This window comes from Schistocerca nitens, chromosome 1 (assembly GCF_023898315.1).
Source record: "Schistocerca nitens isolate TAMUIC-IGC-003100 chromosome 1, iqSchNite1.1, whole genome shotgun sequence".
Classification (NCBI taxonomy): domain Eukaryota; kingdom Metazoa; phylum Arthropoda; class Insecta; order Orthoptera; family Acrididae; genus Schistocerca; species Schistocerca nitens.
Window position 1 is genome coordinate 544,641,150 of NC_064614.1, and position 25,647 is coordinate 544,666,796.

At 43.2% G+C, this 25,647-nt stretch overlaps 1 protein-coding gene across 1 annotated transcript in view; it reads left to right on the top strand.

The window, feature by feature from the left end:
- Positions 1-25,647, top strand: part of LOC126259840 (follistatin-related protein 5-like) — a 279,684-nt gene that overhangs the window by 87,396 nt on the left and 166,641 nt on the right. Inside the window, exons 4-5 of the mRNA XM_049956931.1 lie at positions 1,422-1,562; positions 18,667-18,811. Coding sequence (XP_049812888.1) covers positions 1,422-1,562; positions 18,667-18,811 — 286 coding nt within the window. The remainder of the gene's footprint in view (positions 1-1,421; positions 1,563-18,666; positions 18,812-25,647) is intronic.

Genomic DNA, 25,647 nt, shown 5'->3' on the forward strand with positions numbered 1-25,647 from the left:
TGTCTTCAGACAAATTTCCTGGTGTGTTGTGCTTAAGGAGAGTAATTTACATGAAAGTGATTAATTTAAATGAAAGTGATCATATTCATTTACTTCAGTTTGTTCTCTGAATTTCGCACATAGCTTTACAAGTGGCCTATAAACGAGTAGTACATAAACGTTACCCATACGAAGCTGGGCCGAGTCGTTAGTTTATATTAGTTCTCACACGAAATGTGCATTACCCTTCATTAACACACTTCGTTCGCCCTTTTTCCTCTATATTTGTTAAATTATATCGCTTATTGTTGTTCTCACTCTTATATTAGGAATTTGCAAATTCTTCCCAGGGGCTGTTCCATCGGTTATGTATTTCCCTTCGAAAATCTCTCGAGTGGTGGCAGGTGGGAAGAATTTCTCGCTCGTGCTGCTGTGTCGCGGCACATAGCCCACCAGCATGACAGTACTGCACCACGTGTCGCCTACCCGCGGGAACCCAGGGGCCACTGTAATACAGGCAAAACGGAGTGTGTCAGTACTACCCAACCACGATGATAATACAGTTGGTCTCCCTCTGCTGTTATCAAAACACATGGTGAAGTTAAAGTAAACAAAAATCATATCCTTTTTTCGACTTTCTTATACAGTAAGGAAGTCTGAATAGCTTACGAGCAAGTTGTCTGGTCATTAGAGTAACAGAGCATGTTCAGGTGGGCTTCAAGTGGACCGGTACACACACGAGCCAACTGAAGCACCGTCACTCTTACGTGCAATATTACTGTGGTCTACTAATATAGTAATAACAGTAATGCGGTAGTGCTGTGACTCTCTGAGCCTTCACCTCTCCTAGAGATGATAGCAGCATCGCTCCTAGAAGGCGCCGCTTGCATGGACCTACTTGCTTCCGCCACGTTACGTGGCCACAAATAGTTCACGAGCAGTTGACACTCTTGCCAGCACTTAAGCCGTCACATCGCTACTATGAGGCAGCTGCAACCAGCCAGCCAAACAGCGACTGCCTTTCCCAGCGCCATGGAGCCGCCAGAAATCTTCGTTCCGACTGGCCTAAGACTTGGCCTCTCTACGCTAGAGCATCCTGGAAATTGGCAATTTCCGCTCGTTAGTGTCACTTTTTTTAGAGAAAATCCTCTCATCTTTTGATTCTTAAGACCTCGACTCCGTAATGTCGTTTGTAGCGTCTCCAGCGCCCAGATGACTTGAGCCCACCATCTCAGTGCCGTGACTATTTCGTCACGTAGGCTCAAGCACACCTAGTGTCTGGGTACGCTACAGCGTTTTGAGGACCATTTGATAAGCTATGTTGCTACGCTTCAGTTCTTGAAAAATCACAGATTGATCTATTTACAGAGATTTGTTAAATGATCTCCTTATACTGTAGCCGGTGCGAGAAGTGTTTGTCAGAGCACGCTTTTACGTTTCAGGATAACTTGCTGCTCTACAGCCACGCGAAACTCACATCGGACGACAACCGCACGCCGGGTAGGGAGTACCTGGTGACGGCCATGTTCACCCACTACGACAGCAACGGGGACGGCGCGCTGATGCAAGAAGAGCTGGACAAGGTACGCTGCTCTCTCGAGTTACGTGTTTCTTCCCAATACTCACTTGGGAGAGGTTATAACTTTCAGCTGTTATTTAGCTTCATGACGGCGAACTTATGGCTATTTAATGTGTTTTTAAATTTCAGGCACACTCGTACAACCTCTGCAAAGCTTTCCGGGTTTGATTGAGTCTACTAAAGGGATCATCAAGGCACTGATGATTCCACTGTCTCACTGTATAGGAAGCAGAGTCCACTGCCTTGCAGTTCGTTGACGTTGAAAAATGACCATTATTTACTTCTGTTGCAAGCTGGTATTTTCACGACGTTGGACTATTACAAATCCACATGCTATACGAAACTTTTGGCCTGATCCTGATAGAGCATCACGTTTTGGGAACCTATTACGAAATCATTTCGTAATACATCCAACTTCTGGTTGAGCTTGTTTAGTGCGATGAAGATCACTACGTTACTATAAATTATCAAGAGATGAAATTATTTTTGCATTGCTATAAAATCTATAAACATTATAAATTATCTATGAAATGCGCTTCTCATGTATTCATAATATCTGCAAAATAAAAAGGAACTATAGAGGAAAATTAATGTTGGTCGAAAAAGAAATTAAATAAAATAAAAACCAAATAAATAAATAAAAATAAAAATTGCAATTCCTGGCCTGTACTCCGTCGAGGAGTAGTAAACCTCCACTAAAGTGTGCAGGGGCCATTTTTCAGTCAACAAATAGCATTTTGGAGCTTCCGAGCCTTAGAGACCTGATCTACAGTAGTGGTTACGAAAGGAGGATATATACGTGTCAGCACAAAAACATTAACGGAGCTAAGAGTTTCGCTAGTTGCGATGTTATAAGGCACCAACGACAAACAGACTGAACCAGTGACATAAATAGATTGTGCAACAGTTAGTATTTTTTTTTTTCTTTTCGAGTCACCAGTCTTTTGACTGTCTTAAAGCGCCCCGCCATGAATATCTCTCCTAAAGGAAATCTCTTTAACTCTACATCGTCAGTTAATTGTTGGATGTATTCAAATTAGTGCCATCCCCTATAGTTTGTACTCTCTACAACTCCCTTTAGCACCAAGGAATTTATTCGATGATACCTTACCACATGGTCTATCAAACTGTCACTTCTTCTCTTCAGTGTCCTTTACATGCTACTTTTTCGCTGAATCTGTGGACAAGCACTGCATTCCTTATCTTATTAGCCCATCAAAATTTCAACATTCTTCTGTATCACCATATCTCAAACGGTTCGGTTCTCTTGTTTGTTCGAAACGCACATTTTCGAAAGTTTCTTGCCAAAAATAAGGCCGATATATGATACCAGTAGATTTCTTTTGTCCAGGAATGCGCTCTTTGCCTGTGCTTGTATGCTGCTTATGTGCTACTTCATTCGCCCCTAATAAGATACTTCGTCTACATCGTGAGCACCAATCTTCATGTTGAGTTTCTCACTATTCTCAGTTATGATATTCTCAATTAGCTCTTACTCACATTACTCTCAGTACATATTCTGTACTCATTAGACTGTTCATTCCATTGAACAAAGCCAGAAATTCCTCTTCCCTTTCACCGAGGCTAGGAATATCATCAGCCAGTCTTATGCACAATATTCTTACATCCAGTATTTAAATCCCACTCTAGAATGTTTCGTGTATTTCGCTTATTGCTCCTTCTATCAACAGACTGAAAAGTGGAGACGAAAGATTATGACTTACATCTTTCTTAATCCGAGCACTTTGTTCATAGTCTTCCAGTCTTATTGGTCCCTCTTGGTCCTCGTACAAATTGTGCACTACCCGTCTTTCTCTATAGCTTGCTCCTGTGTTTCTCAGAAATTCGAACATCTCGCGCCATTTTACACTGTCAAACGCTTTTTCCAAGTCGTCAAATCCTATGAACGTGTCTTTATTTTTCTTCACACTTGCTTCTATTGTCAACCGCAACGACAGAACTTCTTCACTAGCGGCGCCTTTACCTTTTCTGAAGCCAGAATAATCGTGACATAACAGGTCCTAGATTTCGTTTGTCACTCTTCTGTTTTATCATTCTTGTCAGGAGCTTGGTTGCATGAGCCGTTAAGCTGATTATGCGATAGTTCTCACCCTTATCTGTGCTTGTCCTCTTCGGAATTGTGTGGATGACATTTTTCCGAAGTCTGATGTCACAGCGCCAGTGTCATATTACATTCTACACACCAAATTGAAAAGTCGTTTGGTTGCCACTTCCACTAATGACTTTGGAAATGCAAGTGGAATGTTATCTAACCCTTCTGCCTTATTTCACCTCAAGTCTTCCAAAGCGAAGTTTAAGTCTTATACTGGGTCCTCTATGCCTTCCATATCGACTCGAATGCCTTTTACTATAATGTCATCGTACAAATCTTCTTCCTCATAAAGGCCTTATGTGTACTCTTTCCACCTATCTGCTCTCTCCTCTGCAGTTAACAGAGGTATTCCCATTGCATTTTTAATGTTACCATCCTTCGATTTAATTTCGCCAAAGATTGTTTTCACCTCTTTGCACGCTCAGTTCTTCGGACGATCACTTATTTTTTGATGCCTTCGTGTTATTCCTCTAGTCATTTAGCCTTTGCTGCCCTGCAATTTGTATTTATTTCACACCTGCAGGGTTTATACTGCTTTATTCCGATATTATCCTGAACATGTTTGTACTTCCTTTCTCGTCAGCCAAGTGAAGTATATCATCTGTTATCCAATGTTTCATCCGAGCTATTTTGTTAGTTTGTCTGTTCAACATTTGTGATTTCCTTCTTATGGATGTCCACTCTTCCTCAACATAAATGTCTACCATGGTATTCGTTATCGCACTATCCACATCCTTAGCCAACTTTAAATGCGACTTATCATTCCTCAGTTCTTTAGTATGCCATTTCCTTCCACACTGGCTCTTCCTTACGATTTTCTTAAACTTCAGTCTACTCTTCACGGTTACTAGATTGTAATCTGAGTCAATATCTGCTCCTGGAGACGCCTTACAATCCAGTATCTGATTTCGGAATCTGTGTCTGATAATGATTTAATCCAGGTACTAAGTTTTCGTGGCTCTGGGTCTATTCCAAATACAATTCCTCCTCTTGCGCACTTTGAACAGAATTTTCGCTATTTCCTTCTTAATATTTTTACAGAACTCAGTCAGTCTTTTCCTCCCTCTTCCCTACTGCCAAGCAGCCATATCCTCTCGTAACCCCTTCTTCTACTCGTTCGCCTACAGCCGCGTTCCTATCTCCCATAATTATTAGATTTTCATCTCACTACATATACTGAATTACCTTTTCAGTATCCTTATACAGGGTGTCCCAGCTATCTTGTCCACCCAAAATATCTCTGGAACAATAACAGCTATTGGAAAACGACTTTCACCGGTATCAATGTAGGGCTGGGGCCCATGAATGTACATATTTGGAAACATTCTAAAACGAAAGCATATGTGTTTTTTAACACAAACTTACTTTTTTTTAAATGGACCTCCTGTATTTTTTCTTCAGCAATCCATAGCATGACAAAGCACATACACAATGGCGTTGATTGCATCGCAATATTCCCATTACATCCCGAGATATTAAGACGCGAAGTTGACGTTTGAAACACCCGACCTGCGCTGCTAGCGCACGTCCTGAGGCTCAGGCGTGAACCCCATGCTGCCCGTAATCGCGATGTGATTGACATGTGTAATCACACCTCCATACTTATCAAGAGGTCCGAAACAACGGTAAAAATTTTAGTCCACTTGCTCGTTTCACTAAAGCCATCAACATGAATTTTACTATTACGAGTGAATGATTAACTTTCACTTGCGCTAGGTCTACAGTGAAGTAAAGTTTTAACGTTGAACGGCATTACCTTTTTAGTAACGGATTAACGATAAGCGAAGTTAACTTTATGACTAACGTTGCGGTACACAGATATGTTACAGAACCGCATCACCCCTAGCCTATGGGATAAATACCTGCTGGAATGTACGACGTTAATGCAGGATGGCAGCAGACCGTATTATTCGTTTCGGACCTCTTGATAAGTATGGAAGTGTGATTACACATGTCAGTCACATCGCGATTACGGGCAGCATGGGGTTCACGCCTGAGCCTCAGGACGTGCGCTAGCAGCGCATGTCGGGTGTTTCAAGCGTCAACTTCGCGTCTTAATATCTCGGGATGTAACGGGAATATTGCGATGCAATCAACGCCATTGTGTATGTGCTTTATCATGCTATGGATTGCTGAAGAAAAAATACAGGAGGTCTATTTAAAAAAAAGTAAGTTTGTGTTAAAAAACACATATACTTTCGTTTTAGAATGTTTCCAAATATGTACATTCATGGGCCCCAGCCCTACATTGATACCGGTGAAAGTCGTTTTCCAATAGCTGTTATTGTTCCAGAGATATTTTGGGTGGACAAGATAGCTGGGACACCCTGTATACGTTCTCTAACTCCTTACCTTCTCCTTGTGACTATCGTTGCTGGCCTTGGTTTGTTGGTGTCGATTCTTATGAGAGCGACCGATCACTCAACTGCTAACACAGACTCTCCTCTTCATAACGAATTCTGCTCTCATTACACCATTTTCTGTTGCTGTTGATATTACTGTATACTGTCTCACCAGAAGTTTATCTTCTTACCATACGACTTAACAGAGCCTCGCTAGATCTACATTGAGCCTCTGCAGTTCCGTGTTAAAATTTTCCGGATTTTCTACTACGTTCATACTTCTCGGAGTTCCGACTTCTAAACTGTAACGGTTCAATACGATATTGCAGTACCGTGTTGTTTAGAGATATAATGAACTGTTTCTTCGGACTTGCAGATATGTCCGAAACAACAGGCTCTGTAGTTCTACAGCCTCTATGAAATACAGGAAATGTACTCCCACTTTTGAAGATGGACAACCAGCTGCTGTATAATGGAGTAAGGGCAATGAAAAGTTGTTCCGGACCGGGACTCTTAATCGGATTTCCCGCTGATCGCGAGCGGTCGCCTTACATTTAGGATATCAGAGCACGCTTCATGGCTAGATCCAAACATGGTTGATGACATATGGATGTTTGGGTATGGCCGTGGATCTACCACAAACTTGAATCGGGGTCATGTGACATTCGCTCCGACCAAATGCAACGAAGAAAAATAATTCAATGGTAAGGCGACCACTCGCAATATGCGGACTATCAGGGTTCGAGTCCCGGTCCGGCACAAGCTTTCATTGTCGTCATTCCATTATACAGCTGATGGCTGCCCATATACGCAGCAACGAACACATTTCATGTGTCGTAGGATGTTATCGCATCGTAGGTTATCCCATATTTTTGTAACGGTCACCTCCCCCTTGGCGGTCCCGTCCCGGAGATCCGAAGTGGGGAACAATCTTAAACTTTTGACAATGGAAACTTCCTGAATTACGGGCCACAGGTCGTGTGGATACGCATTATATGTCTTCATCTCGGGGGTTTCCATAGGTTGCTGTTACTTCATGGTTCTCAACTTCTCTTTGAAGATGTGAAGGATCCACAAGAATGGTGCTTCTCTCCAACATGGAAATGGATTATACACATATCAAAAAAAGTTTTGCATGACCCGGGTCCCACAACTCCTGAAGATAGACGTTGACTGTGGATATTGTATCACAGACACAGTCCGTTTTTTTACAAATGTCACTAAACAAGCCCAAAGATGTAAACAACCATGCATGAGCAGCACCTATTAGACAGGAAGGGGTCCGACAGCAGGTCAGTTCCAGTAATTCCACCAGGAAGGAGGCACACGGCTTGTGTTCTCTGTACTTCAACTATGACTAGACGGTCAATAACGCGGTTAGATCGCGTCCGCATTGTTACTTTGTGCCAGGAAGAGCTCTCAACAAGGGATGTGTCCAGGCGTCTCGGAGTGAATCAAAGTGATGTTGTTCGGATATGGAGGAGATACAGAGAGACAGAAACTGTCAATGACATGCCTCGCTCAGGCCTCCCAAGGGCTACTACGGCAGTGGATAACCGCTACCTAAGGATTATCGTTCGGAGGAACCCTGACAGCAACGCCACCATGATGAATAATGCACTACGCGCAGCCACAGGACGGCGTGTTATGATCAAACAATGCGCAATAGGCTGCATGACGCGCATCTTCGCCGCCGACGTCCATGGCGAGGTCCATCTTTTCAATCACTACACCATACAGTGCTGTACAGATGGCAGTGCTGTACAGATGGACGCAACAACGTGCCGAATGGACCGCTAAGGATTGGCATCACGTTCTCTTCACCGATGAGTGTGGCATATATCTTCAACTAGACAATCGTCGGAGTCGTGTTTGGAGGCAACCCGGTCAGGCTGAACGCCTTAGACACACTGTCCAGCGAGTGTAGGAAAGTGGCGGTTTCCTGCTGTCTTGGGGTGGTATTATGTGGGGCTGACGTACGCCGCTGGTGTTCATGGAAGGCGTTGTAATGGCTGTACGATACGTGAGTTCCATCCTTCGACCGACAGTGCAACCATATCGGCAGCATATTGGCCAGGCATTCGTCTTTATGGACGACAATTCGCGCCCCCATCGTGCACATCTTGTGAATGACTTCCTTCAGGATAACGACATCGCTCGACTACAGTGGCCAGCATGTTCTCCACACATGAACCCTATCGTAAATGCTTGGGGTAGATTGAAAAGGGTTGTTTATGGACGATGTAGCCCACCAACCACTCTGAGGGATCTATGCCGAATCACCTTTGACGAGTGGGACAATCCGGACCAGCAGTGCCTTGACGAACTTGTGGATAGTATGCTACGACGAATACAGGCTTGCATCAAAGCAAGAGGACGTGCTATTCGATATTAGAGGTACCGGTGTGTACAGTAATATGGACCACCACCTCTGAAGGTCTTTCTGCATGGTGGTACAACATGCAATGTGTATTTTTTATGGGCAATAAAAAGAGCGGAAATGATGTTAATGTTGATCTCTATAACAATTTTCTGTATAGGTTCCGGAACTCTCGGAATCGAGGTTATTGCAAAACTTTTTTTGATGTGTCTATGAATGTCCGAGTATTTTATCTCCCCTCCGATCTGACGACAGTTTAGTTAAGGAGGTCTTGTTCCCTTATGGGGTGCGGAAGCCGGCCCACTCAACACCGGTTGCAATGCTGTTATGAGATTCGTTGAACGGATATGGGAGTCACATATAAGATTCCAGCCCATCTACAAGTTTCTGATTACCGCATTCATTTAACGAAAAGCCGACATGTGGCGACGTGCTTTCTGTGCAATGAAAGTGGCCATCTTAGATCTAATTGCCCACGGTGGTATTTGTATTGAAGATCTCATCAGTAATCGACTTTAGCTGATCTGCGTTCTACTGCTAACGAGGTTTGGGGCACGTCTTCCGCAGGTGCAGTATAACAACAGATGGAAGGGCAGCTTTCTGTTCCCGATTTTCCGCCTATACCCTTGCAGCACGATCCTGAAATGCTTACTGCCCAGCTGGCAATCCAGACACGCCGTACGTAGGATGGTGAGGAGTCGTGTACGTATACTCCTCACCCACACCTTCCTGAACTAAGTTTGTCGATTGACGCATCTTTTAGTGCTGAGTTCTGCAATCCTGATGTGGTCGATGGTGTGGAAACAGCTGCTGAGGGCTTTAGAGCTTCTCCTAGCATTCCTCCGACTCTACATGTAACACCTCCGGAACCACTCAAGGGTGAGGAAGTCGCTGAGCCTTTTGGTGTTCCAATGATTCAACAGTTAGAAATTGCGGCACCCGTAAATTTAACTTCTCGCTTTACGCTGGAACAACCTACTGTTGTTGATCTCAAGGAGGTGACTGGTGGCCAGATCCAAATGTTTTGAAGCCTGACACGTCTTCTGTATGTCAATGTTAACTGCAAGGATCCCAAGCCGCAGAGTGGACCTCTGACGCTCCTTGTTTGTCACCCAATTTGCTTAATGTTTCAGAACCGCCCACGCCCACTGCAGATGGCGTGTTGCCTCATAGTCGCTGCAAACAACTCGTCCCACCTGAGCGCGCTGTGGCTCGTCAAAATAACACACATAAAGAATTCAGAGGCGGGGGTTCTAGCCCTCAACCTCTGATTCGTCTACTGACTCAGTAATGGCTCTTGATTCCGTATTTAAGTTGGTCAGCAGATCGAATTTGGTTTCTAGTTGTTAAAATATGTAGCCTTGTAAGTTTATTTCTTTGAACGTCAATTACCTGTAGGTGGAATCGGAAACACGGCTACCTTCACTGAGGCATTTTATCTACGATTCCTGTTCGGATGTCGTATTCTCACAATTGTTTTTAATTCATTCATTTCCTCTGCCTGAATTACTCACTGTGCTTAATGTGGCTCCAGAATGTTCCCCGGGGACTGCCTTGGTTTTTAGAGATGGCATTCCGATGTAAGGGATTAAACATCTTGATAATGTTAGAAGTGTAGGACGTACTTTTTTTACCTGACCTTGATTCTGATCTTCGTACAGTCCAGCGTCCTGTACAGGGTGCATTTCGTACCGTTCTCAATTTTATAAGAAAAAGGTGGTATAATTGTTACAGTAAAGTTCACAGAGTATTCTGGTAGGAGCTAATTTTAACTCTGTGTTTCTTCCTCTAGAGTAGTCTTCTACTTTTAATTTCCGTGGTAGTTAATGTCCTGATGTCATATCGGTGGCCGTTGTTGCTACTGTTCCTGGTTCTACAGCTTTATGGAATTCTGACATGGCTTTCCACTGGCTCAGCCATGGCTTCCTGTTGCAGGCACTGGAAGTCGTTGAGTTCATAATCGACACGTACAGGTTCTTGTCTAATTTGTTTATGGGCATCCAAGTTTCGGTGACTGTCAGTGGCCAACTGACACCCAGATTACCATCCCTACGGGTTTTCGTCAGGAAAGTCCACTTTCAGTGTAGTTGTTTGTTGTATCACTTGAGCGCCTCCTTCGAAGAATCGTCACTGAGTTGCAAAGATGGATACTCTTGAGCAAGAGACTCTCGGTGCATACATACGTGCATCCGCGGATAATGTGATGGTGTTACTGTGTTCTCCCGCTGAGATTCTATTGCTCATACAATTAATTGCAAGTCAGTTAAGAAGAAGATACAAGGTGTAGTCCTGGAACAAAACGGCGTTCCCTTACCCTGATTTATAAAGTTCTGATCCTGGATACCTACGACTTGTGCAATATGTACTACATCGCTGAGATATTTTCCCTTCCTGAAATGGTTACTGGGAAACTAAAACAGCCGTCTAACCGCTTTTTATGGAATCATCACACTTTTTGATTATGATGTGAGGTATCTGCGTGTGTACATTCCCTCGGGGGGTTTGGTACTTCCTGATACTCAAAGGAAGGCGTCTGTGTCATTTGTTCAGCGCATCGTGTTGACTATCTCTCACGCAGTCCACACATTCACGTCTAGGTTACTTTACCGTCTGCAGCAGGGCGGTCTTGATCAGCCTGCCGATATTGGTGGATTGAAATTTCAGTTAAAACATCTCCGTGAATTATGTTGCTTTCAGTTACTTGCGAGCTGACATCCTACAGAGTCAGCACCTCACTTCCCCCCTTTTTTTTAATGCACAGGGGAGGGATGCATTGTATGGCACCTTTTGAACGGGCATTGCTTAAAACTTTCAGCTTTCCTGCTTAACAATTGGCGGTGGGGTCCGCATACTACCAAATGGTGCGCAACCTGATCTCCACCAATGAGCGTCAGTTTTGTATTCGGCTTAGTGTCACGTATCGATGAGGTCGCTGTCCCAAGGAGGTGGCTGTCCGGCCACAGATTCACTACAACATAGATTTACCTGTCAGTGTCCTGAAGTGAACTGGTACTGGCTTAAAAAACAGGTAGCGTTTGTAACTCGATCCGTTGAGACTGCCTTTATAGCTGATATCATGTTGTGTCCAGATTCCTCACATTTTTTGAGGTTTAAGTAAAATACAACGGCACTGATGTTTGGACACTATGTTCACTACGTTGTAGATGAAGTATGCGATACGAACTCACTTTCCTTCCGCCAACATATGTTCACTACACATTGGAAGAGTTTGCGTCTGCCACGGTATCGAGATTTTATCGCCAGTATGCTGAACTTTGTATTTCGTCGTCAAGGTACCGGCTGAGTTAGCTTGTCGTTGTGGTATTCTCGTCATGGCCCCTTTTCAGGTATATTGTTTCACAATCTGTTTCATTTTTGTGGCCCTTTGGCCTTTTTTCAGGTAAAAATAATAGCTAGAGGAACCGACTGAAAAAGGCAAAACATTCTTGTTTTTTGTTTGGTAAGTATGAAAGTGGCGGTCCCATGCAACATTGACACCGATGCTGGTTTTTTTTTTCTGAATAGCAACTGTAATTTTGAACAAAAAGGCTGTAAACACGACGTAAAAATGTGGTAAATTAAAAGGAAAGGGGGGTTAGTGTGTTTGACTAACAAGCAGTTCGTTTCAGAGCTGGCATGCGAACCCAGTCACTGCTTACATTTCGAATGAAAATCATCAGCAATGGAACCCGAAATCTTCCGGCGTAAGAAGTCACCCTCGTTATGATAATGGCCTTGTCATAGCGGACGGAGAAGCGAACACTCAGAGCACTCTCTCGCCCTTGGGATGGGATACTGTCCCTAAAAGGATGAAGCATCAGAAATTAATAACGGCATGAAAACCAGAAGTCATTGGGAACAACTGCGTGAAAGACATAATGTGAAGTCACGGGACATGAGGCCCGTAACTGAAAAAGAGTCGCGATGAACTCTCCAGTGACAGAAGATTTCTTATTAGTTCCCCATTCGGACTACCGGGAGAGGAATGAAGAGTGGAGGTTACCATGTCAAAAATATGTAATTAGCAAGGAAGGGACAACATTCAACGAAACACAGAATGGAGTGTCAGAAGTGGGAAAGAGAGTGAGCTTGCGTAAAGACTTCTATGTCAGAGTTGTTTAGACAGCAAACCAAGGCTAACAACGATATTTCACCTTCAAATGCCGATGTCGTAAGTAGAAAATGAGATAGAATAAGTATAGGCGGTTATTGAACGTGCAGTTCAGTATGTAATGGGAGATGAAAATCAAACATGCATTGGGGATCGGAACCAAATTGTAGGGAAAGGAACAGCAGAAGATGTTAAGGGAGAATATGGGCTTGTAAATAAAAATGAGAGAGGACGATTACTAATTGAATTATGCAATACATATCCGAAAGCAGCTAATATTCTGTTCAAGAAAAGTAAGAAGAGGATGTATACTTGGAAAATAACCAGGGACACTTGAAGATTCCAGCTGGATAACATCATGGTCAGAAACAGATTCCAAATGAGATATTGGGTTGTAAAGCGTATCAGGAGCAGTTATAGACTCAGATTACAATTTAATAATATGAAGAGTAGAATAAAGTTCAAGATAGTCGTATGGAAGAATCAGTGCGGAAGGAAACTGGATACTACAGTGCTCAGAATTTATGAATCGCCTTTTAACTTCACTAAGGATACGGATACTGCGGTTAAGTAATCCCACAGTAGGTACTTCAATTTAAAGAGGGAAGGACATCTCAAAGAAAGAACAATCATAGATACTGTAGAGAAAAAAAAATTGTACAAGGAACGTAACTGCCAAGAACCCGTGTGTAGCTGATCGATGAAAGGATGAAGCACGAAAATGCTGAGGATAAGACAGATGTACTACCACACAAATCCTTTAAGAGTGTAAATGGACTCGTGGTCTATGGGTAGCGTCTTTCATTCATAATCAAAACGTCTTCGGTCCCGGGTTCGATCCTCGCCAATCCCTAAATTTTTGATGAATAATCAGCATTGGCGGCCGAAGACTTCCGGCATAAGAAGTCAGCCTCATTCTGCCAACGGCCTAGTCAAAGAGGGCGGAGGAGCGGATAGAGGTTCAGGGCACTCTCTTGTCCTAGGGGTGGGAAATTGCCCCTAAAGGCGGAAGCATCAGCAATGATCAACGACATGAGGATGCAGAAGGCAATGGAAACCACTGTATTAAAGACACATAACGTGTATCCACAGGACATGTGGCCTGTAATTGAAGTGTCATGATCATCTCTCCATTGGCAAAAGATTCCGGAATAGTCCTCCATTCGGATCTCCGGGAGGGGACTGCCAAGGGGGAGGTTACCATGAGAAAAAGATTGAATAATTAACGAAAGGATGACGTTCTACGAGTCGGGGCGTGGAATGTCAGAAGATTGAACGTGGTAGGGAAACTAGAAAATCTGAAAATGGAAATGCAAAGGCTCAATCTAGATATAGTAGGGGTCAGTGAAGCGAAGTGGAAAGAAGACAAGGATTTCTGGTCAGATGAGTATCGGGTAATATCAACAGCAGCAGAAAATAGTGTAACAGGTGTAGGATTCGTTATGAATAGGAAGGTAGGGCAGAGGGTGTGTTACTGTGAACAGTTCAGTGACCGGGTTGATCTAATCAGAATCGACAGCAGACCAACAGCGACAACGATAGTTCACGTATACATGCTGACGTCGCAAGCTGAAGATGAACAGATAGAGAAAGTGTATGAGGATATTGAAAGGATAATGCAGTATGTAAAGGGGGACGAAAATCTAATAGTCATGGGCGACTGGAATGCAGTTGCAGGGGAAGGAGTAGAAGAAAAGGTTACAGGAGAATATGGTCTTGGGACAAGGAATGAAAGAGGAGAAAGACTAATTGAATTCTGTAACAAGTTTCAGCTAGTAATAGCTAATACCCCGTTCAAGAATCACAAGAGGAGGAGATATACTAGGAAAAGGCCCGGAGATACGGGAAGATTTCAATTAGATTACGTCATGGTCAGACAGAGATTCCGAAATCAGATACTGGATTGTAAGGCGTACCCAGGAGCAGATATAGACTCAGATCATAATATAGTAGTGATGAAGAGTAGGCTGAAGTTCAAGACATTAGTCAGGAAGAATCAATACGCAAAGTAGTGGGATACGGAAGTACTAAGGAATGACGAGATACGTTTGAAGTTCTCTAACGCTATAGATACAGCAATAAGGAATAGCGCAGTAGGCAGTACAGTTGAAGAGGAATGGACATCTCTAAAAAGGGCCATCACAGAAATTGGGAAGGAAAACATTGGTACATAGAAGGTAGCTGCGAAGAAACCATGGGTAACAAAAGAAATACTTCAGTTGATTGATGAAAGGAGGAAGTACAAACATGTTCCGGGAAAACCAGGAATACAGAAATACAAGTCGCTGAGGAATGAAATAAATAGGAAGTGCAGGGAAGCTAAGACGAAATGGCTGCAGGAAAAATGTGAAGACATCGAAAAAGATACGATTGTGGGAAGGACAGACTCAGCACACAGGAAAGTCAAAACAACCTTTGGTGACATTAAAAGCAACGGCGGTAACATTAAGAGTGCAACGGGAATTCCACTGTTAAATGCAGAGGAGAGAACAGATAGGTGGAAAGAATACATTGAAAGCCTCTATGAGCGTGAAGATTTGTCTGATGTGATAGAAGAAGAAACAGGAGTCGATTTAGAAGAGATAGGGGATCCAGTATTAGAATCGGAATTTAAAAGAGCTTTGGAGGACTTACGGTCAAATAAGGCAGAAGGGATAGATAACATTCCACCAGAATTTCTAAAATCATGGGGGGAAGTGGCAACAAAACGACTATTCACGTTGGTGTGTAGAATATATGAGTCTGGCGACATACCATCTGACTTTCGGAAAAGCATCATCCACACAATTCCGAAGACGGCAAGAGCTGACAAGTGCGAGAATTATCGCACACTCAGCTTAACAGCTCATGCATCGAAGCTGCTTACAAGAATAATATACAGAAGAATGGAAAAGAAAATTGAGAATGCTCTAGGTGACCATCAGTTTGGCTTTAGGAAAAGTAAAGGGACGAAAGATGCAATTCTGACGTTACGGCTAATAATGGAAGCAAGGCTAAAGAAAAATCAAGACACTTTCATAGGATTTGTCGACCTGGAAAAAGCGTTCGACAATATAAAATGGTGCAAGCTGTTCGAGATTCTAAAAAAAGTAGGGGTAAGCTATAGGGAGAGACGGGTCATATACAATATGTGTAACAACCAAGAGGGAATAATAAGAGTGGACGATCAAGAACGAAGTGCTCGTATTAAGAAGGGTGTAAGACAAGGCTGTAGCCTTTCGCCCCTACACTTCAATCTGTACATCGAGGAAGAAATGATGGAAATAAAAGAAAGGTTCAGGAGTGGAATTAAAATACTAGGTGAAAGGATATCAATGATACCATTCGCTGATGACATTGCTATCCTGAGTGCAAGTGAAGAAGAATTAAATGATCTGCTGAACGGAATGAACAGTCTAATGAGTACACCGTATGGTTTGAGAGTAAATCGGAGAAAGAAGAAGGTAATGAGAAGTAGTAGAAATGAGAACAGTGAGAAACTTAACATCAGGATTGATGGTCACGAAGTCAATGAAGGAATTCTGCTACCTAGGCAGTAAAATAACCAATGACTTACGGAGCAAGGAGGACATCAAAAGCAGACTCGCTATGGCAAAAAAGGCATTTCTGGCCAAGAGAAGTCTACTAATATCAAATACCGGCCTTAATTTGAGGAAGAAATTTCTGAGGATGTACGTCTGGAGTACAGCATTGTATGGTAGTGAAACATGGACTGTGGGAAAACCGGAAGAGAAGAGAATCGAAGCATTTGAGATGTGGTGCTATAGACGAATGTTGAAAATGAGGTGGACTGATAAGGTAAGGAATGCGGAGGACCTACGCAGAATCTGAGAGGAAAGGAGTATGTGGAAAACACTGATAAGGAGAAGGGACAGGATGATAGGACATCTGCTAAGACATGAGGGAATGACTTCCATGGTACTAGAGGGAGCTATAGAGGGCAAAAACTGTAGAGGAAGACAGAGATTGGAATACGTCAAGCAAATAATTGAGGATGTAGGTTGCAAGTGCTACTCTGAGATGAAGAGGTTAGGACAGGAATGGAATTCGTGGCGGGCCGCATCAAACCAGTCAGTAGACTTATGACAAAAAAAAAAAAAAAAAAAAAAAAAATGCAAAAGGGGGCAGCCAAGACGAAATGGCTGCAGGAAAATTGTGAAAAATCGGCACACAGAAAAGACAAAACATCCTCGAAAATAAAAACAAAGGTGGTACCATTAAGTGTGCAATGTATGTTACGCTCTCATAGGAGAGAGTGGATAGGTGGAAAGAGTACATTGTGGGCTTGTATGAAGGGTAAGATTTGTCTGAAGACGTAATTGATGCAGAAATTCGAGTTGATGTGGAAGACATAAGGAACCCAGTATGAGAGCCAGAATTTAAAGTATCCGTGGGATAAATAAGAGTCAATAGGAGTTTCTAAAGCAGTTTATGCAAGGGGCAACAAAATGTCTATTCAAGTAGATGTGTAGAAAGTTATAGGAGACCTAGCGTCAGACCTCGGGAAAAATATCATCCACACAGTTCCGAAAATAGCAATGGCAGGTACGCAGGAGAACTATCGCATAATAAACTTAACATCTCAATCAACCAAGCTGCGTATAAAAATGACATACAGAGTTGTGGAAAAGAACGGTTCAAATGGCTCTGAGCACTATGGGACTCAACTGCTGAGGTCATTAGTCCCCTCGAACTCAGAACTAGTTAAACCTAACTAACCTAAGGACATCACACACATCCATGCCCGAGGCAGGATTCGATCTTGCGACCGGTAGCGGTCTCGCGGTTCCAGACTGCAGCGCCTAGAACCGCATGGTCACTACGGCCGGCCATCAGCAGAAATATCTGCACTTACACCCCTAACACCCTATGTGTTTTTTTACAAATCCACTAATTAAGAAGCAAAGGAATGAAAAGAAAACTTCCTCAGTTTTCACAGACAATGTTGCTTACAGTTAAACCGTTTTTGTCCTTTTCAAAGAAAGGTTAGCATTCTGACGCAGCACAAGTAATGTTTGATGTATCCCGCCCGGTTGGCCGTGCGGTCTAACGCACGGCTTTCCGGGCGGGAAGGAGCGCTTTGTTCCTGGCACTAATTCGTCCGGTGGATTTGTGTGGAGGTCCGGTGAACCGGCTAGTCTGCGGATGGTTTTTAGGCGGTTTTCCATCTGCCTCGTTGAATACGGGCTGGTTCCCCTTATTCTGCCTCAGTTACACTATGTCGGCGATTGCTGCGCAAACAAGTTCTCCACGTACGCGTGCACCACCATTACCCTACCACGCAAACATAGGGGTTACACTCGTCTGGTGTCAGACGCTCCACCGGGGACCGAACCGCAAAATAACCTTGGGTTCGGTGTGGGGCGGTACAAATTGTACTGACGAACGTATATTGTGAAACACACTCTCTGTCACTGCCGGTGCAGTACGGCCTCTCCATTTCAGGGGTATGGCGTCTGCTTAGAGACAACAGTCAGGCCTGCCGACGGTGAAGCGTAATTTAGGCGAAAATGGTATGCGATGGAACCGGACATTGTAGATAACAATCTTGATAACGGCAATGAGCTGCTCTTCCAATACCTTAACCTTCACCATAGAGAACAATCATGTCGGTGTATTCTGCAAACGTGTACTCAGCCATGTTGCTCTAAAACTAACAGACACGAGAATGAGGCTCGAACCATGTCAGAAAGGTTCAAAATAGTTCAAATGGCTCTAAGCACTATGGGACTCAACATCTGAGGGCATGTCTCCAAGACATAGAACTACTTAATCGTAACTAACGTAAGGACATCACACACATCCATGCCCGTGGCAGGATTCGAACATGCGACCGTAGCAGCAGCGCGGTTCCGGTTTGAAGCGCCTAGAAACGCTCGGCCACAGCGGACGGCGTGAGAGAGGTAGGAGAGACGTCAAATGAGATCAGCCGATCCAAAGTAAGCATTCCCGTCGACCATGGAGACTACACTGTTGCGTACCTACCCAGCAAATACGTTTTCAGACGGCTGGCCAGCTCTAATTCAAAATATTCGTTCCTATCTACAAGCCCTAGATGGTTGTATGAGGAATTTTGGAGAAGGTGTGTGTGTGTGTGTGTGTGTGTGTGTGTGTGTGTGTGTAATAATGTGCGTGTTATACTTGGTACTCGTGTGTACGCAGGCTGGCCGCTCGGACGAGGCGGGCCTCGACGCATCGGGCGACAGCGGCGGCTGCCAGCTGGCCCACATGCTCGCCTTCGACGACGCGGACGGCGACGGCCGGCTCAGCCTCAGCGAGTTCTACGCCGCCTTCAGCAAGCTCTACAGTGAGTGCCGCCCCGGCGTGCCATCCTCTCCACTCACTCACCTGTCATTGCCGGCTACTTACCGATGCTAATATGCTGTGTTATAGCCTGGCTTCTGTATCTACATTACTAAACGGTTACAACGGTCACCTTAGGTTGCTTCCAGTGGCAACAAAAACTCTGTTTTTTTTAATTTCCCTATAGTTATTGACATAATATTAAAATTTAAAATGCTGCCGTAGTCAGCGCAATAACACTTATAGCTTAGGTGTTACAGTTATAAACTGTGCATACGTGTTGATGTGGCATAACTGGCTGGCTGGCTCTGAGCACTATGGGACTCAACTGCTGTCGTCATAAGTCCCCTATAACTTAGAACTACTTAAACCTAACTAACCTAAGGACAGCACACAACACCCAGCCATCACGAGGCAGAGAAAATCCCTGACCCCGCCGGGAATCGAACCCGGGAACCCGGGCGTGGGAAGCGAGAACGCTACCGCACGACCACGAGATGCGGGCTGGCATAACTCATGTGCACAAATTACCCACACTATACTTATCCAGTATTTAAGAACGAGAGCAATTATGGAATTCCAAATTTTCTTGAGAATTTTCCAATAGTCTGCGGGTGACTAATCCAAAACTAGTAAAACGAACTTAATTACTTTTTTGTGACTTCAGAAACGAAGTTTTTACGTAATTTATATTTGAAACATAACTTACATGTAACGTTCGAAGCTGTTTTGGCCTTTTTGTACATGGTGTGGTTTGCCGACTGCGCAGTTTTCATACCCCTATTGTGATGCAGTCCGATATCTGGTGTCCTACAGAGAAGGGATGGACCCCATACAATCATTGAAATTAATTGAGGGAAATGATAATGTTGCAGAACCGAAATGTGTTACTGAATGGTAATTACTAGGGGTAGCCCAATGAAGCCTGGCAATTAGGGCACCACACGATCTACATAGACAAATTAATGAGAGGAGGGTTCATCTAACACATAGCAGAAACAAGTGGTCATTATTACTTTCAGATTTATTATCGAAAAGCAAAACACAAGAGTCACCTACTGAAATTAAGAATTGAACGATTAAGAAAAGATATCCGAATGGAGCGAAAATTGGCAATAGACCCCAAATAATGAAAAACGTGAGGCATCCACATAAGTGCTAAAACGAATCCGCTAAACTTAAGCTACACGATAAATCAATCAAATATAAAGCCTGTAAATTCTACTAAATACCTTGGAATTACGGTTACGGTAAACTTAAACTGGAAATATCAAAATATGTTGTGGCGTTTTTGAGGTAGAACACTTAGAAGATGCAACAGATCTACTAAAGAGCCTGTCTACACTACGCTTGTCCGTCCTCTTTTGGAGTACTCTACGCCATTTGAGACCCTTACCAGACAGGTTTACAGGAGTAGATCGAGAAAGTTCAAAAGGAGAGCAGCACTTTCTGTATGTCGAGAAATAGGGGAGAGAGTGTCACGGCCATGATACAGGATTTGTAATGGATGTCATTAAAACAAAGGCGTTTCTCGTTGCGGCGAGATCTTCTCACGAAATTTCAAACACCATATTTTTCCTCCAAATACAAAAATGCTCATCATAAGAAAATGACGTAAATCAAACCTCGCAACGAACGATACAGGTGTTCCTTTTTCCCGCAGGCTGTTCGAGAGTGCAATAGTAGTTATTCTGAAGGTGGTTTGATGAACCCTCTGCCAGGCACTTAAGTGTCATTTGCAGACTATCCATGTAGCTGTAGATGAATATTTTATAAATGAATTCTAATGATGAACTCTAACCTTAGTTCAGCTGGATGTGCGTGATAAGAGGAAAGTTATGCAGCTAATACCCTAATACAAACAGTGACTAAGCAAGGGCAGTAAATAAAAAATAAATAAAAAAAAGAGAAACAATGAACGACACGGAAACGGGGTTCGAACAATATTCAGATTCCCAAAGCGCATATTGTCCGCAGCTCTTGGTCAAGTGGTTAGCGTTGCTTCATCTGGATCACGGGGTCCCGGGTTTGATTCCAGTACGGGATGGGGATTTTCTCCGCCAGGGGACTGGGTGTTTGTGTTATCAAAATCATTCGGGTACTGGCTACACTGGAAATGGACAGATGGGAACTTGTACGGATTCTGATGACCACAACGTTGAGCGCCCCTCTAACCAGCATCATCGTCATCATCAAAGTACATATTGAAAGCAATCTACTTGGCTGCGCGGCATTAAAACGACATAACAGGCTCGTGAAGGGAGTGAACCAATATCGCGTCCCTACGGAACCGGTGATCGCAGTGCTGGCCCATTCTACCAAAATCGTGACGAAAATTTACAAGTCAGCGGCAGTAGCGGCAGGGTCTCCCAGTTCAGCTCTCAGTACTTAAGTGGAGATACACTCACATGCGACCGCAAAGCTGACCGCATCAGTTGCTAGGCAACAAGCATATACTCCACGGTCTCCGAGCAGCCTTTGTGTTCACTCCTCCATATCCTAGCTGCCTATATCTTCAATGTTAACATTCTGTCAGAGCCGGAATCTCGTTGGTCAGTGCAGGCAGGCACTGCGAGATTCGCTCAGTAAAACTTAAATACACGTTATACTCTCCTACTGTTATGGATTTATGCTGCGTTTAATCGGTAGAGTTGTGGGGTGGGTACGCAGGTACAAAATTTATCTCACTCCACGGTATAATTCCGAAACAGACCCGTGAGATGACCACATGATGGCATGGGCGATAAAGTGCGTACTCCATAGAAAATAACAGTACGATCCAACCAGAACGCTGGATTCTGAAATTTAAAGGGAATTTTATTTTCTGGTGTACGGAGATCCACACGCTAGCCTTCGGAGAGAGAAACCTGGTTCAAATGGTTCTGAGCGCTATGGTACTTAACATCTGTGGTCATCAGTCCCCTAGAACTTAGAACTACTTAAACCTAACCAACCTAAGGACATCACATACATCCATGCCCGAGGCAGGATTCGAACCTGCGACCGTAGCGGTTACGCTGTTCCAGACTGAAGCGCCTAGAACCGCGCGGCCACACCGGCCGGCAGAGAAACCTGGTTTCTTTACCTTCACGAAAGGCACTTTTGAACACTGCTGAGTTTTTCTCTGTGAGTTAGCTGCCCCTCGCCCATGCAGATGGGGGAACTGAATGACGCTTTGGCCACCTGAACTGAGACCCAGCCTTGGACTCTATATTTTTTATGGCATCCATCTCCTTTTACGACTTATCATTTGCTAGCCAGCTCTTAACTGTTCATTCCCTTCACCGTAGTAAAAACAGACATGAAAAGAAAGCAATAAAATGGACACTCACTAGAGGTACTGAATCTAGCTTGGAATTATTATGCAGCGTCACAGCTGGACTACTTGATCATGGGAGTGTACACAAAAATATTCTGAAATAAGTTAGCCACGTCAGTGTCATGTTACTTGCTTACAGGGCTAAGGATAAAAGTAAGAAAGAATGAAGGGACGAGAATCAGCAAACATGAAGGTTCTTGCAAACCATCATCGGAAGAGAAAAGGGAAAAAAAGGCACTTAGGAAACTGGATTTCAGCCAAATGGAAGCTGTGTCGAGGAAATAAGAAGTAGAACACCTATCGGTAAAAAAAGAGTTTTTGAAAATGTGAAATGTTTGTTGAGAACAAATAGAATTCCGACTGAATTAAGAAAGGGATTCGGTAAATTTTATTATTGAAGTGTAAGATTTTATGACAAAGAATCAAGGGCAATCAGAAGAAAAGAAGAAAAAAGACCAGCGTAGTTTCCAAATGTGGCTGTCTGGATAAATATTAAATGTCAAGTGGACTCACAGAATGACAATTGAAGTAGTATGTATAAGACTGAAAGAGAAAAGAGCAGTAATGAAAATGACAAGATAGAGAAAGGCTTCTTTTCTGTGAAGAGACTGTCTACTACGAAAAATAATTGAAGGGAAGATAGGGAAGATGGAGGGGGAATGCTGAGCACCGAGGTGATACATGTCGTAAGAGATGTGCAGGGTGTCCCAGAAATGTTGCAACTAACTTCGAGGGGTTATGGAGGGTGTCGTAGGGAACAAAGCGAGGTACGAACCCGCGTCTGGAATCGTCATCCAATGACGCTACAGATCGTCAAAGTGATAGACGTCGGCACTTACCACAAGGCCACCTCTTCCGCAGCAAACGTGACTGTAAGCTGACACGTCTCGCAATGTTGTTTGTTATTTGGTGATAACGGCTGACTGCCACGACCGCCGGTAGAGAACATGGAGCTAGCCACAGCATAAACGGGTCTTGTCTTCTATGAATGTAATGGACGACGGTCTTGGCATGGTTTTCCGTCAGCAGTTAATTTTTCTCCTGGAATCTTCTAAAATCTCCATTCTTTTCGATATACAAGAGAAAAATAAACTGCAGCTTAAATCTGTCATTCAAGGAAGCAACAGAGCAACGCATTCATAAGACGTATGACCTGTCTACCCAGCAGCTAGTTCTATCTCTTCCAATGGTGATTACTGAACAAACAATATTGCGAGACGTTCCGCCTATGGTGCGTCAGCATACATCACGTCTGCTGCTGAAGGGGCGGCCTTGTGGCACGCGCCAGCGCCTCTAGCTTGGACTCTGAATAGCGTCTTTGGACGACTTTTCCGGACACGGATTTCTATCCTGTATTTGTTCCTCAGGACACCCTCTACAACCCCTTGAAGTCTGTTGTAATATTTCTGGGTCATTCTCTATTTCTTGGGGATGGATTTGATTGGGCAGAAGGCACCTTGTTAGGCACAACAAGAACATAGTGATGGAATTTGTAAGACACCAAGTACTTCACCATTGGTATAGTGATGGAATTTTTAGTCAAGGTTTCATTTATTATTTATAATGCCGTATGTCCAGAACAGAAGTAAGTTCACCTGAAACACGCGTTTATGCAGCGATCAAAAATATTATTTTCTTTAAAATCAGACATATTCTTAAAAATTACTGTTACAGTGATTTAAAAATTGTTACATTTGTTGAAAATTGTTGTTCAGAATTTCCATACACTTATATGCACTTGAAATAACGTAAAAACGTACGTTGTGCAGAACTGTATCTTTGATCGTCACAGCATTCGACTGTATGTTCATCTTCAGTTCTTTTAGGTCATTTTAGGGTTATTTTCATACACTTATTCTTAAAAATACACCCTTCAAAGCACCAATGGTCTAGGTCAGTGAGGTGACAGATGAGTATATGGCAGTATCAACAGCAGCACGAAATGGCGCAACGGGAGTACAATTCGTTACGAATGGGAAGGATGGGCAGAGAGTGGGTTATTGTGAACAGTTCAGTGAGGGGTTTTTCCTCATCAGGATCGTTAGCAAACCAGCACCAAAAACCACAGCTGAAATATGCATGCTGACTTAAGAAGCTGAAGAGAAGAGAAGGAGAAAGTATACCAGGATATTGAAAGGGTAGTCCAGTAAGCAAAGGGAGATGAAAATCTAATAGTCATGGAGGACTGGAGGGCTGTTGTAGAGGAAGGAACGGAAGAAAGGGTTACGGTAAAACATAGGCTTCATACTAGAAACGAGAGAGGAAAAGGATTAATTAGGTTTTGGAATCAATTTCAGCTAGTAATAGCGAATACCCTGCTCAAGAACCACAACAGGAAGCGGTGTACCTGGAAATGGCCGGAAGATGCGCGAAGATTTCGGTTGGATTACATCACAGTCAGGCGGAGATTTCAAAATCAGATACAGGATTCTAAGGCGTACACAGGAGCAGATATAGACTCTGATCACAGTGTAGCCGAGCTGAAGACGAGGTTACAGTTTAAGTGATTATTCAGAATGAATCAACATGCAAAGAAGTAGAATACGGAGGTACAAGAGAATGAATACGTACGCTTGAAGTTCTCGAAGGCTATAGATACTGTAACAAGAAATAGCTCACTATACAGTACAGTTGAAGAGGAATGGACATCTCTAAAAAGGGCGATCACAGTAGTTGGAAATGAAAACATAGGTACAAAGAAGGTAATTGCGAACAAACCATGAGTAACAGAAGAAATACTTCAGTTGATCGATGAAAGAAGAAAGTACAAAAACCTTCAGAGAAATTCAGGAATACAAAAATACAGATCGCTGAGGAATGAAATAAACAGGAAATACCTGGAAGCTAAGAAGAAATGGGTGAATTAAAAATGTGAAGAAATCGAAAAAGAAATGATAGTCAGTGGGACTGACTCAGCACATAGGAAAGTGAAAACAACATTCGGTTAAATCAGAAGCAAAGGCGGTAACAATAAGAATGCAAGGAAAATTCCATAGTTAAATGCTGGGGAGAGAGCGGATACGTGGAAAGAGTAAATTAAAGCCCTCTATGAGGGGACGTGGGGGAATTTGTCTAATATAATAGAAGAAGACTGGGTTTAGAAGAGGTAGAGGATCCAGTAACACAATCAGAATTTGAAACAGCTTTACAAGACTTTAGATCAAACAAGACAGAAGGGATGGATAATATTCCATCAGAGTTTCTGAAATCATTGGGGAAGTGGCAACAAAACGACTATTAACGTTGTTGTGTATAATGTATGAGAATGGCGTTGTACCACCTCGTTTTCGGAAAGACATCATCGTCACAATTCCGAAAATAGACAGAGAAGACAAGTGCGAAAATTATCGCGCAGTCAGCCGAGAAATTCATACATCTTTCTTCCAGACAAGAATAATATACAGAAGTATGGAAAAGACAATAAAGGATGTGTTAGACGACCATCACTTCGACTTTAGGTATGGTAGAGGCACCAGAGAGGCGATTCTGACGAGGTGGTTGATAATGAGAGCAAGACTAAA